We start from the raw sequence: 15,238 nt of genomic DNA on the forward strand, positions 1-15,238 counted from the left end.
ACAATAAAGTTTGTTCATACTTACCTGGCAGATATATATAATTAAGTACCCACCCACCTCCCCTCAGGGGACAGTGGTATGAAAAATCTGAATAGAAAATGGGAATGGTTCCTGATATCCCCCTCCCAGCGGCGGGAATGGGTACTAACCACCTGGCCGCCCACTGCGTGTGCCGGGAGTTTTGAAATTCTGTCGGACTTCGGAGAATACAGCTATATATATATCTGCCAGGTAAGTATGAACAAACTTTATTGTATCATGACAATAACATATTTCATTATTAGAATTCATATAGGACACATATGTGTTAAACTGTTATGGTTTCATAGCCATGCTCTAATTACCATTGTCACATTAAGCAAAGCAGTATAGGTAGTTTTGTACAGTAGTTATTAATCAATTAATAAATTATCATTAGATTACATATACATAATCATGTGATTATGTATATTTGACATAAGTGTACAGATTCTAACTTTTGTGTGGTTGTATATTTGCACAGGTATACCTTATCAGTATTGCTCCACCATACTGAACCTGATTTTCCATACATCAGTGACACTGGTACTTATTCTCCAGAGAGCTGCATATTTGGGCAGGCTCTCAACATAGGAGCTTTAGTTAGTAAGTATTTTTTATGTAGTATTTTTTCATGACCTTCATTTATTAGTTGTTTGTTTTATTGGAATTTTTTGTGTATGTATGTTTAAAATTGCATGTTAAACAATTATAATTTTCCTTTAAATTGTAATGCATATAAGGATGGCATATGTAAACTTGTTAAGAATTTGAAGCCACTTACATTCTGTTCAGAATTCAAAGGTTGAAGGACAGTTAAACATTATGTATATGCTGATCTACATTTAATCTTTGTATACAAGAAGATAGAATTCTAAAACACACAAAGCTTTTCCTTAAGGCTGGCACATGGAGATGGTGAATAATGTTAGCAAGCATTTATTTTAAGGATGTAACACAAGTGATTAATATAATATACATAATCTTTTAGGACCTGTGGTATAAGCAGGACAAGTGGTCAGTCCTTCCTTCAGTTGTTCGAAGTTCTGGAGATTCATCTTTATCTTCACCCTAATCCCTCTTTCATTTCCCACTATGGCATCCTCTTACAGGATTTTGTGAGTTATTTATCTCTTCATGTAATGTGCAAATACTGTTCGTTGCTACAGACAGTCCTCGGGTCATGTTGGACTCCGTTTACTTCGTTCCGAGGTTACGACACTCTTCAAATATATTCATAAAAAATTATTTCCTGGGTTACAGCGCATGTTCTGGGTTTATGTTGCCAGTCCGAAGGAAGACTGAACTTTGAAAAATTTTATGGCTTCCCAAAAATTGGCAGAAAATGGTAAAAATTTGGAGTTTTTTTTATGAAAAAAGCTCAATCAAAATGCAGGTTATGTTGTTTTCAAGACATCTAAAGGATTAAAAGTAATGATTTCTTACAATTTTCAATGATGTCTCTGATTATGCTGATTTTTGGCTTATGTCGCAGCATAGGAACAGATCCCTAGTAGTAACCTGGGGACTGCCTATTTTAATCACTCTCAGTATGCATTACTGTCTGGCAGTAATTGCTACCAGTCCATGATGTTACATGATGGGGGGAACCATTAACCCTTAAGAGCCTGGCTAAAAATCATTGAGCACCCCAGGCCGGGGAAACTTTGAGCTCAACCATTTTGAGATAAAAACGCAATAATGGAAACGGGAAGATATGCACATGGTGTATGCAAAAAATTCTAAAAAATTCTCTGTACCTTTCATGAGAAGTTGAAAAAGACTATTTACAACCCACTGTGGGACCACTTTTACAAGGCAATTGTAAATTATACCAAGTTATACATGTTTTTTCTGATAGATAAGTTTATTTGATTTTGTAAAATTATAATTACAGCTCACACTATATCAAAACAGATGAAAACTAAAATCTGTAACAAATTCTGAGTATGCAGTAACTTTTTTGGATTACAGTGGGATCCCCTGTATTCAAAGGGATGCTTCCAGACCACCCCCTCCCCCAAGCAAATAGCTAGGATCTGCAAAAAGTTAATACCCCTATAAAAACACTTAAAAATGCCTATAGTAGTATGTATTGTTAGTTCAAACTCGAGAAAAACCCACTAAAAATGTTCAAACAGTTATCTGTTTTTTTAAATAGTTTTATCGCAAACAGTGCATTTAATCTTGAAATTAATATGAAAATACAGTAATTTGTGGATATTTCTCTTAGAAAAATACTGCGAATATGTGAATTTCCTGTGAATAATGGGTAGATATGGTCCATAGAAAAATCTATCAATATGTGAGTCCGCAAATGTCGAGAACACGAATATGGGGGCTCCACTGTATATGGAACCTCTTTCTTGATCAATTCCCCTAAATCGATGGTGCGTAATATTGATGCTCACCATGAGTGACTGACCACCGCCCAAAACCTGTTATTGCTACTCATATGACATTATTTGTCCAGTAAGGGTTAAGCAGAAACTTAACAAAGCACTGATGACTGAAAGTATGCAATTTACAAACCTTTTAGAGTACCATTTCCTTTCCAGGATTTCAGGTTAATAAGTAAAACTCCCTATCTGCTGCTATGACCATAGTTTCTGTTTCGTTATAATCAATTCCGAGGCTCTCAGATAGTTCTTTAATTTGTTTATTTGCAAGTTCCTAAAACTTAGCTGCTCAATTCTTCCATTGTAAACTGAAATTTAGGCTAATTTTAAATACTAACTGGTTGGTCATTAGAATAATTTTTATTTTTTTAAATTACAGTTTTTTCATACAAAATATTATTTGTTCATACACGAAACAAACCTTCGGTCCCCCTTAACATTAGGATTTACTAGCGCCAAGCTGGAAACCGGTAGAATTAAAAATTACACTTGTGAGATCCATGGACTAATGGCATCTATACCAGGTCACGGGGCATGTATACCCAGAATGCCCACGGCTACCTGTGACCCATCAGTTTTTTTTATTTTCCTACCGCCTTTAAGATAAGACGTGTTACTGTCTATCTCATTTAAAGCCAGCCGGTTTTAAGTTTGCCCATTCTTTATCCATTTCATTTTTATTTTTTGTACATGGAACTTACCCAGCAGATATATACTTAGCTATAGACTCCGTCGTCCCCGACAGAAATTCGAATTTCGCGGCACCACGCTGCAGGTAGGTCAGGTGATCTTACCGCCCCTGCGCTGGGGTGGCAGGAATATGGAACCGATTAACCGTTTTCTAGAACCAGATTTTCTCTGTCGCGGTAGTGTCAACATACGTTGTTGCTACCTCCTGACTTGATTTTCGTTTTTTCTTTTTCATCGCCATCGACCTTCTGGGCTGTCTTTTGCAGGGAAAGTTACCTGGGTCTTTGGGTTTGGCATACGCTTTTATTAACTTTTTAATGAATTTGGCTTTCGAAATTTTTCGAAGAATATATACGTGAAACTAACCGAATTTTTCGGTAGACACTTATATTTTTTTTTTTTTTTTTTTTTTTTTTTTTTTTTTTTTTTTTTTTTTTTTTTTTTTTTTTTTTTTTTTGTTTTTTTTTTTTTTTTTTGGCAATTTTTTTTTTTTTTTTTTTTTTTTTTTTTTTTTTTTTTTTTTTTTTTTTTTTTTTTTTTTTTTTTTTTTTTTTTTAAGGGAAATATTGTTTTTTTTTTTTTTATTTTTTTTTTTTTTTTTTTTTTTTTTTTTTTCACTAATACGTGTATAAGTGTTAGAACTTGATGAAGGAAATATAAGATCTAACTTCCTACTTTAGGAAGTCAGAAAGCATATACAGGGCAGTCCCCGGGTTACGACGGGGGTTCCGTTCTTGAGGCGCGTCGTAAGCCGAAAATCGTCGTAAGCCGGAACGACACTTGGAAATATGCCTTAAACTAAGAAAAAGTTAGAGACCTTACCTGTGTGACATGCAAGTAGATTGCATGATGTGTAGTGTGGTTATTCCAATGGCAAAGGATGGTTCTTGAAGGTATAATTCTTTATTAAACTCTTGTGACACTAAAAAGCACAATGTACACTACACTTAATCCTTAGGGTATACACTAAACACTGTCACTGTATACGTATACACATGCATTGCACACTTTGTTAGATCCTTGATACACTAAAATCCCAGTCTGGTAGCTCTGGAAGGTAAAAGTATAACACAACTTAGTACAAAATACTACACAAAGTCCTGAATACAATATGTAAATTATAGATATTCAGAGTAAAAAGAGTAATGTATGTTTTTTTAATTAATTCCTTACTTTGAGTTTTTATATCAAGAGTAAAAAAGTTAATGTATGTGAATTAATTCCTTACCTTTAGTTTAAAGTTGTTTTCTCCCATAAAGTAAAGTGGTCCTTTCAATCACCCTGATGACAAAGTCTTATGCAATAAGCGGGTACATCATTCAGGGGGTTCAATGGTAACTGTACATAGTTAGGGGGTAATGTCAGTAAGTACTCTATGCATAGTAAGTTACATACAGTAATATGCACCATACAGTGGTTTAATATCATATATGTATAAAACTTAGTTAATGTATTTAATTATTCCTTACCTAGTAAGTTCTCGTCAATGTAACTGGATTGGACAGTCTTATGTGGCCCCATAGCCTTACAATTCAATTCCAGGGGGGTTCGGAATGCCTTTACAAAAGATAATTTTGTCAGTAAGTACTATTGCATAGCAAAAGTCAATAACAGTAATAGGCACCTACAGTGGTTTAATTCACATATACATATAAAATTAGTTAATGAAATGTTAATTAATTCCTTACCTTTATTAGTTCTCGGTCAATGGAACCCGGATGGCAAAGTCTATGTGGCCATAGCCTATCATTCAGGGGGTTCTGGAATGTACAAAAGATAATTTTGTCAGTAAGTACTCTATGCATAGTAAGTTACATACAGTAATATGCACCATACAGTGGTTTAATATTGTAATGATTGGTCTACACCCCCTGTTCAGCAGGGGAGTGTACGTATGTATGTAATTCCATGAGGACCTTGATCACTTATCCCATGTGAGAGATCTTGGTCACTTAATGTATGTTTACTATATGTACTATGTATAATTCCTTACCTTTAGTACAGTAGTACATAGTTTACAGTTGTCGTTCTATGTTATGTAGTAACCCTGGACAAAGTTTTATGTGGCCCCATAGCCTGCATCATGGAGGGGGTCCTGGTTTTCTGGAATGTACCAAAAAAGTATCAAAGTTAAGTCATGTTATGTATGTTTTAGTAAGTGACATACAGTAACCATACGTACAGTATACATGTAACATGTAAATAATCAAACTTGGTTGGAAATTCCTGTAAAAAAAAAAGTTATGTACGTATGTAATATGTACTACTGTAGTAAAAACCTTTACTGTTCATACTTTGTTACACTACATGTACATGTGATACGTATACTTTCCTGAAGGGTGTTTTTTCCCATCCCTCAAATGGTGCTTCTACTGTAGTAGTTATCCCTTGATGACACTTGTAGTAACAACCTGGAGTTGTGTGAAAAATGTTGGTTCTGGAAGGAAAAAGTAACAAAATTAGTGTACAAAATATACACTACAGAAAGTTGTGAATGCATATGTTAATTACTGTAGATATATCAAGAGTACTAAAAGAGTTAATGTATGTTAATTAATTCCTTACCTTTAGTTTAAAGTAGACTTTCAATGTAACCCTGGATGGACAAAGTCTTATGTGGCCCCATAGCCTACATCATTCAGGGGGTTCTGGAATGTACAAAAAATAATTAGTATGTCAGTAAGTACTCTATGCATAGTAAGTACATACAGTAATATGCACCATACAGTGGTTTAATATCACATATAACATGTAGTATAAAACTTAATTTAGAAATTCCTTACATAACTTACCAACTTTTAGTGAGTCTCAAAGCTGTTTACCTAGGTTGTGGGAGATGGAGGTGGAGGTGTAGAGCATTCATGATAAGGATGCATTCCAAACCTAACTTCAGTGTGCTTTATCACAGATAACAGGCTAGGATGATGGGCAGTCTGAATGAAGAATTAATATTAAAGGACAGTATGTAAACCACTTAGGTGTACAAAATTTATTGTACGTATGCAAAACATTAAACACACTGAGAATTTCCTTACCTCCAGCAAAATGAAGACATGTAGGCTATGTAGAGGTATGGTTTTATGTTAAGTCACAAGGTTGCCATTGCCAGTTCAGGAATGATAATGTAATAGTAGTCAATATGATTATTAGTATGTATGTTACATACATAACATGGTTATTACATATGTTAATATTAAAACATTAATAAAAAAAACTGGTCCTTACCAAATTCTAGTGGTTTGGCTTGCCTTACTGGGATGGTCATATGGTACATGAGAGTGGGGTGGCTGGGCTATGGAGTGGGATGGGCAGGTGCTTGGGAGTCTGGAATGATAAAAAATATATAAAAATGATAGTTACTACTACTGTAACTACTGCACATGTTATTACTGTTTGACATATGTAGTGTGTAATACGTATGTTCAATATAAAAATGAAGAATTCTTTTACCTGAAGGAATGGAGAGGTGATACTACTCGTATCACCTGATTTGGGCTCTGGGGAGGTGATACTTGTATCAACTGATGAGGGAACATCTACATCTGGAAAGAATGATAGGGTACATAAATATATTATAAGGTGGATGTATGTAATTGTAGCATATGTACACTTTTAATAAAATTTCTATTAGCAATTTATAAAACATTTTATACAAATTTCAAATTTGTAAGGATTCCTTACCTGATGTATAGGGCGAGGCATCAAAACCATGGAAGGTCTCAGGGTCATCTGGGTCACTGTCCACTATCAAAGGGGGTCTGAAAGAGGAAAAAAAAATAATAATAAGGTTATGCAACATCAAACACATTGTACCACTATGTAAGTTAGTGTACGAATGTATGTAGGGTGTAAACAATTTCCAACATGAAAATGAGAAAAATGAAATTGCTTACCTGGTTGTACACGTGCAGGTGGGCGGGCTGATACAGAGGGTCCAGGTACAGGGGGATCTGGAACTGTCCACGGTAGTACAGGGAGATCTGGAACTGTCACAGGTAGTACAGGGAGATCTGGAACTGTCACAGGTAGTACAGGGGGATCTGGAACTGTCCACCACTTCTGCAATAAAATTACAAATGATGAAAATTAATGAAGTTACAATTTATACTCTTACATTTAGTAGTTGTTACATTAAAAAATTAACACATTTTAATATGTACACTATGTAAACACATAAATTAGTAAAACAGTTCAGAATTCCTTACCAGGACTAGGAGTGGGAGGTGGTGGTACTGGAGACTTGTGAAAGAAAGTGTCAAGCCTGGACTGCCACACTTCTCTTCGTCTGCTTCTCCTTCAGGGTCTCCTTGTAGAAAGTCACCAAATCCATGATTCCTCTCTTGATTTTGTCAAACCTAGAAACGTTAGGGTCTTCCTGCCTCAAAAGAAGCCCAGGCTCTCTCCAGATGAGTAAAACCTCTGACAAGCCTTTCACAGTTAATGACCTGGGTTTTGGCTCTGGTGCCGCCTCCTCTTCCTCAATTAATTTGCTTTTGTTCAAGTTCTAGTAAGTCCTCTGCCAGACAATTCCTCTCCATGGGAAGCCAGCAGCTCTGTTACATCATCAGGTTCAAGATCTAGTTGCAGCCTCTTGCTTAGCCCTACGATCTTCCTCGTCACAGTCTCGACGTCTTCTGCCTGGTCAAAGCCTCAAAACTGTGCACAAACTGTGGACACAGTTTCCTCCAGGCCCCATTTAAAGTGGTCGTCTTCACCTCGTCCCAAGCACTTGCAATGTTCTTCACTGCATCTGCAATGTTGTAGCCCTTCCAGAATTGCTTCAGTGTCAACTCCTTGTTAGCTTCTATGGCCCTCTAAAGCAACACGTATGGTCCTTCTAAGGTAGTAAGCCTTGAAATTTGCTATTATTCTCCCTGGTCCATTGGCTGTATCAGCGATGTGGTATTGGGTGGGAGGTACACCACCTTCACATTAGGATGCATGTCGCTCAAATTTGAAGGGTGACCAGGGGCATTGTCCAGGACTAAGAGGGCCTTAAACAAAAGGCAGAAAACCCTCCGAAGTTACAATACCGCTCCCCAACTGGCTGGCACGAAAATGGGGGTCCCAGTTGAAACCAAATTCTTCGAAGACCATTAATGTTGGGTAAACCCACGCCTTTCTTTTCGTTAGAACATTTCCAAAATCACAGGGAAAAGTTTTGAACTTCTTGAAAAATGCCCCCTTGGAAAGCCCTGGGATTCTCGGCCAAATACACCAGCAAGGGCTTCAGTTTCAAATCACCACTTGCATTGGCCCCAACAGCAAAGTCAGTCGCTCCTTTCCAGCTTTATGGCCAGGTGCTGACTTCTCCTCCTTGGAAAGGTACGTTCGATTTGGCATTCTTTTCCAAAATAATCCAGTCTCATCCACATTAAAAGACTTGGTCAGCCGTGTAACCACCATCCTTAACTTATCTCAGCCAAACCAGCTGGAAAACTTTCTGCTGCTTCGCTATCAGCACTAGCAGCTTCACCTTGCAGCTTCACATTATGCAAATTTGCACGAGCCTTAAAACGGTTAAACCAACCTCTACTCGCGGAAAATTCACCAACCACCAGCACTGCCTTCGCCAAACTTTTTCACTACTGCCTCATGCAGCGCTCTAGCCTTCTCCTGGATCACACTTAAGCTCACCGGAACACGTCCGCTGGTTCTGGTCCTCCAGCCAGATCATGAGCAATTTCTCCATTTCAACAATGCTCTGGCTACGTTGCTTCTCGTTTATCACCGTTGACTTCAATGCGGGTGCAGCATCCTTAACGTGCTTCAGAATACGTTCCTTATCCCTTTCACAATGGTTACCACCGTGGTCCTGCTCAAGCCTAAAGAACGGCCTATTTCGGTGTTAGTTTCTCCCTTCTCCGAACGCTTTATCACGTCATATTTGACCTCCATCGTGATGACCTTCCTCTTCTTGGATGAACTATCATCGGAGGAAGTACTTTGGCGTTTAGGAGCCATTGTAAATTAGCGAAAATGGCAAGGAATTTCAGCAACGTCTCAAGCACACAACCTAGTGGAATGCAGGCAGGGCACGCGATTGAAGTGGCGTCCTTTCGTATTGTTACGCTTGGCGTCCTCGACCGTCCGAGGTCGTTGTTCGGTCAATTTACCATACAGTTTTTTTAATAGCGGTAATTAAATTTATGCACCTCCGCTCAAAACTAGTTCTGCATATGAGGTATCGTTAAAAAGCATAACAAAACGTCGTAACCTTGGCATTTGTGTTGTAATCTAACCAGAAACTTAGTTTTTTTTTTAATTATGTACTGGAAACAAGCAATGATTTTTCATTATATTTGCGCGTTTTGGACTGTTTTAACTGCGCATCCCAAGCTAGTGTATTCATTCGCCCGCACAAACTAGTTCCGCATATGCGGCGTCAGTAAAAAAATTCAAAAATACGAAAAAAAAAAGTGTCAAAAATCATCATAACCTCAAAATTTTTGTTGTAATGTAACCAAAAACATATTTTTATTATGTACTGTGCTAAACTATAAAGGATTTTTTATCATAGCATGCGTTTTTTTTTTAAAAGCGTTTTTTAAAAGCGTCGTTAACTCGGAGCGTCGGAAGCGTCAGCGTCGTAACCTCGGAACAAGCGTCGTAACCCAGGACGGAATTTCCATTGAATATTTAAGAAAAAGCGTCGTAACCTCGGAACGTCGTAAGCCGGAAACCGTCGAATAAGCGGGGACCGCCTGTAACTAGATAACGCTTCCTTTAGAAGCTTTAAGAGCTCTCGTACTAACGAGCAGTTAGAGTATTGACAATTCTAGTAGTTGTTTGCATCCTCATCACTTCTTACTCCACAGAATCTACAAATTCATATGTGCAAACAAATTTGAAGATAAATGGATGGAGCTCAAAAGGCGAGCTCTAAAAAGGTAAGAAGTGAATATAGTGTTCCCAGTGCAGTGGAGGGTGCGTCTGATCGGCTCCGTAGCGCTTCCAGGCCTAGACCTCTTCCAAACTCCCAGACCCAGTGGAGGAGGAAAGTCGACAGCCGCAGGAAGGTTAGGGAGAACCCCCACCGGTCAGGCGTCCCCATCGGCAGGTTCTGTAGAACGTCCCAGACTGCCAAGGATAGCCATTGATAAGGCATCCTTAAAAAAAGTGCGTCTCTTCATCTTACATCCGAAATGACGAAGAATGTATGTCTGGAGTGATCTAGCGCGTTCTCTGAAAACTAAGAGAACACTGAGCAAGAGCCAGCCGCTGCCCAGGAAGCCGCGTTCCAGCAAGCTAGCGTGAGGTACGTTCCTATAGCCAGCAGCGAGGCGCGTTCCAGCTAACAGACTAGCGCGAGTCGCGTTTCCTACAACCAAACGCGAGCCGCGTTCTAGAAATTTTTCTTGGCGCAAGGCGCCTTCAAAGAGACGAAGCGCCAGACCTGGCGCAAATTGCGCCAGAAAAACAGACGGCTAGAGCAAGGAGCCTTACAGTAGAGTGGCAATCAGAACGATCCTTCCATTGAACGTTTCCGGGCAAGAGGCTCTTTCATAAAAGGGGTCTAGTAGGCGCTCGGAACTGTCAGGGCGCACGGGACCTTCCACGCAAGCGGAACGTTACAGGAGCGAGTCTCCTTTTCTAGCGTAGCGGAACATTTCAGGCGCCGCGGAACATTCCAGGCGCTAGGTGCAAGGATCCAGGCGCCAGATATCCTTTCTCTATCTGCCTCGGCAGGAAAGGGAAGAGGTAGTAGAGTATCTGCTGTATGAGAATACGATACGGCAAATCATAAGCACATACCGTAGTTACTTCTTTGCTGAGCAACTCAATTACCAGTATCCTTCCAGGAATTTCCTAGGAAGGACTACGCTTAAAGGGATTGTTAAGACAACACCTACTTAGCTTCTAGATTTATCGAAGTCTTGTTTCGCTTAGATATGCATTATAAGAACTTCCTGAAGTTCGATAATAATGTTATAAGATTCCTTTATTAAATGGAGTAGCTGGCAATTCTGGAAGAGTAAGGCCAGTCGGCTAACGAGACTGCTATCGCTTAGACACCAACGCAGTATTCATGTAGGTGTCGGTCCATGAGTGGCCGGTAACATGTCTCTCTCCTGCGGGATGGAATGAATAACCGTGTCTCTCCCCTACAATCGTGGTTTTAGCCTCGGATTGAGGGGATAGTTAAGCAAACATAAATAAAATATTGTCTGCCTTTTTGACGAAGAAGCTTTCAATAAGAAAGATATTACATTTCAATGCTGTTTACCGTAGGTACATTTTTAAGGATTCTAACGTAGCGAAACTCTATATTGTATAATGCTCTCATGCTTACGAAACGCATGGCTTATTAGAGTACATGCTTAGTGAGAAGATGAATGTAGTAGAGAATTCACTTTAAGACTACGGTAGGGTCAAGTCTTATGCACATACCGAGGTTAACTACAGAATTCCTAGTATCCTTACAAAGGTTTCCTAGATTAATGCTGTTTACCACAAAAAGTGACAGTATTATAAAGGATTCTAATACGGCAGCGCGAGATATATATAATTCTCTCATCCTTTCGAGAAACGCACACAACCCCTTTTTAAATTCGGATATTGCTCAAGAGAAGTTGGGTGAGTCGGATGGGAAACATTCTCTAGTGGCAGAAGTTGTTTCCCTGAATGGACTATACTACGTATATAAAAGTTTTTTCCCACTAAGAACGGAATTAACATGTGAAGATGTCGGGTACCATAAAGGCATAGATGTTATGGCACATAACTAAAAAGAACTAGAAGGAAGCGCCAGCCTGGCGCAAATTGTGCCAGAAGCACCATCCAAGATATTTTTCTCTCGTTTTAGCGAGTTATTAACTTAAGAGTCCAGTAGCCTCTCGGACAGCAGGCAGGCTGGTAACGGCAAGATTCGTTCCTGATTTCGTTACCCATTTTAATCGAAAATGGGTCGCTTACAAGGAATGATGAAATGATTTATTTTAATCACTTAGGCCAATTCCACGACTCTCTCATATCGCAAAGAGCATCGAGAATCTCTTTTTTCGCGTTCCCGGTTCGCGTTAACAAAAGAGAACCTATTTGGGAACAGACACGGAACGTAACGATCCTTAAGAGGTTCGATGCAAGATTTTGCATGTCCGTGAGAACCTTCTCGATCGAAGATAATAACTGTTAACGTATGTCTAACATTTATTGAAAAGAGTTGTGAGAAACCTGCGGAAAGTCTTCTTCATAGATCTCTTTGGTAAGGTAAAAAAAAGACGAACAGGCTTCCTTTAGACTGCTTCTTTTCCTCGAACCAAGAGAGGTAGCAATATAAGACATCTTTAAATTTAAAGAAGGGAATAAACTTTAGCCTTTTTTCCCTAGTTATAAATTCTAAACAGATATTAAGATAAGGGGGTGGGCGTCAAGGAAGAGAGGATGTATGCCTCATTTTGGCCTTAGAGAGGTTGGATTCACAGAAGTCACGTTCTTCTCACAGCATGTTTCGTAAGGCTTTTTCCAAGAGTATCTGGATATTCTATCAGAATCTATTATAAATAGACCTATAAAACCTCTCCACTCTGAGTTCTGTCCGCGTGAAACAGACTGACCAGAAGTGGACATGAATGAGAGGTTTTTTCAAGGTAAATGACAATAGTCATGGCTAAGACATAGAATTGCTGCAGATCGTGTTAGGGAATGAGGAAACTGTCCTCTTCCGATACCTCTGTGAACCACATAGCGAGGTTTTTCTTCACTTTCAGAGGGAAGAATCACCTATGTATATATCTGCTATCAAAGAACGCAGTTAAAGGGCCATACTCTGTCTCTACAAAGGGAATTAGAGATAACAGAGGATTAAGATCTTCGGGATCTTATACGATACCGCCAATACGACAAGAGTAGGATATCATGTAACTTCGAATGGGATTTTTTTTTTTTTTTTTTTTTTTTTTTTTTTTTGTGGCCACAGATTCCGTGTTCCGACAAAATGGAACTGCTCCTCATCTGACTTCGTTGAGGAAGTTTTATGAAGGAATTCTTTGTTTCTCTTAGCCCTAAACGACCAAGAAGACAAGTGAATTTTTTTGTGCATTGGAATCTCGCATCAGATTCAATGGAGACTCGGCAATGGGTTCTTGCCAGCATAGTAATGTCCGGGCAAAAGAAATAAATCCCCTTCTATTCCTGACGCAACGCTTTCAGAGAGAAGTTTTAGTTGCCCAGGCAGGGTACTTACATTTTCATCTACAGAAGAAGATATGGTTTAAACGTTTGCCTACAGAGTCTTCGGGGTGGCGATGAGGGCTCAAAATGCTTCCCAGAAGGTATTCAGAAGGATACAATAAGAGCTAGAAAATCAGGGTTCCGCCCAATTTCAGCTCAGAGTCTCCTTCGACTTCCAGACTCCTTCCCTTTCCTTCGGGCAAGGATAGGGAAGATTCTGCAACGAGGAACCTCATCAACATGTTAAGAAAGAGATTCTTTCGTTAGCAAAAGAAGTGTTCACGAAGGATCCTCCCTCAGGAGGAAGACTTTCTCTCTCGTGTTGTTAGATATCCTGTCGTCTACTGGGTGTCAGCTGACTAAAATCACCTCCCCTGGCCAGGGGCCAAAAGCTCAAAGGGGAAGAATTTCTTCCACCCTTCTCCAGTCTCCTGATAAACTTATGTGGTTGTTCAGGACTCTCGGACAATGTAGCGCCACCAAGCAAAGCCAAATGCCAATACAGGCGAAAAACGCCAGAGGCGGACAGATTCCACGGAACTCTGTCATGGTCGGATACTGAGAAGGAGCGGGCCTCCAAACTGGCGCAAATGCGCCAGAGGCGAACAAATCGGACAGATATAAGAGTGTCGAGGTGGACTAGTCAGACAGCCTAGAGACTCTTCCAAGCTCGAAGCTCCAGCAAGTGTGGAGGAGCCAAGCAGGTGCCAGGCGCCGAGGGTGCCAGCCAGGCTCTAGGACAGCCAGGCTCTAGGAGCCAGCCAGGTCTAGGAGGGCCAGCCAGGCTCTAGGAGCCAGCAGGCTCTAGGAGCAGCCAGGCTCTAGAAACCAGCCAGGCTCTAGGAGCCAGCCAGCTCTAGGAGCCAGCCACCAGCTCTAGGAGCCAGCCTAGGCTCTAGGAGCAGCCAGGCTCCTAGGAGACAGCAGGCTCTGGGGAGCCAGCCAGGCTCTAGGAGCCCAGCCCAGGCTCTAGAAGCCAGCAGGCGCCATCCAGGTGCCAGGCTCCTTCAAGGCTAGGCTCCAGTCAGGATTGAGGATCCATCCAGACGCAAGGCTCCTTCCAGTAAAGAGAAACCTAAAGCTCTGTCATGTAAGAGGGCTAGTCCCCATTGATATGATACAGGTAAGGCTCTGCCATGTAAGTGGGGTCAGCCCCCCATTGCAACGATCCGAGAAGGCTCTGTCGTGTAAGCGGGCTAGCCCCCATTGACATGAATCCATGAAGGGTTTGTCAGTCCATAAGGTCCCTACCTTCGCTGAAACTCTTGAGGCATGTGCAGACTCATAGACAGTAATCATGCAAGTCTTCTGCCAGGCTCCAGGTGCCTTCCAGGCGCAAGGCACCAGCCAGACGCAAGGCTCCAGCCAGGCGCGAGGCGCTAGCCAGGAAGGAGGAGCCAATCAGGCCACCAGCAGGCGCTAGGCGCCAGCCAGGCGCAAGGCGCCATACTAGGCGCGAGGCTTCCAGCCAGGCTCTAGGCGCCATTCAGGCGCAAGGCTCCAGCAGGGCGCGAGAAGGCCCGCTAGGCGCCTGCCAAGCGCTAAGCCAGGGCTCCAGGCTTCACCCAGAAGAGATTCTATATCAAAGAACGCCCTAGGCCTTCTTTGAGACATTGTGATCTCCTAAGCACTTGATAAGTGCATTGATGATTCCTTCAAACAGCTGAGAATTAAAAGCGCATGAAGTGCGAGCTTTTCCGAATTCTTGTTCTTTCCCTAACAATATGTCATAAGGACATATTAGCTGTCACATACGGGAGATGCAACTCTGTGTTGATTCCCATTATCCGAAGGATGTCAAAGTAACCTTCGAGGGATCCTTCTCTCTTGGTTGATACTTGTTCTGCGGATACATTGCTGGGATAGGGAGCAGATACTGATCCTTACTAGTGAGTTAAATTTTATTTAACGTCGTGTTTTTTCTTTGGGTTGTTTGAAAGGAGTTTGTAGATAACTCT

General features: G+C 40.6%; 1 protein-coding gene and 1 long non-coding RNA gene across 2 annotated transcripts in view; one reads left to right on the forward strand and one right to left on the reverse strand.

Moving 5' to 3' along the window:
• Positions 1-15,238, forward strand: part of LOC135206633 (DNA damage-regulated autophagy modulator protein 2-like) — a gene marked incomplete at its 5' end in the record, with an annotated part of 141,962 nt that overhangs the window by 11,463 nt on the left and 115,261 nt on the right. Inside the window, 1 exon segment of the mRNA XM_064237974.1 lies at positions 503-624. Within this exon segment, the coding sequence (XP_064094044.1) occupies positions 503-624 (122 nt within the window).
• On the reverse strand, positions 5,481-6,033 carry LOC135206634 (uncharacterized). The gene is made up of 3 exons (XR_010312804.1): positions 5,900-6,033; positions 5,673-5,755; positions 5,481-5,544 (listed from the first exon to the last, which is right to left on the reverse strand). It is a non-coding gene; the product is annotated as an uncharacterized LOC135206634 (long non-coding RNA).

This window comes from Macrobrachium nipponense, chromosome 31, assembly GCF_015104395.2.
Source record: "Macrobrachium nipponense isolate FS-2020 chromosome 31, ASM1510439v2, whole genome shotgun sequence".
Lineage (NCBI taxonomy): Eukaryota > Metazoa > Arthropoda > Malacostraca > Decapoda > Palaemonidae > Macrobrachium > Macrobrachium nipponense.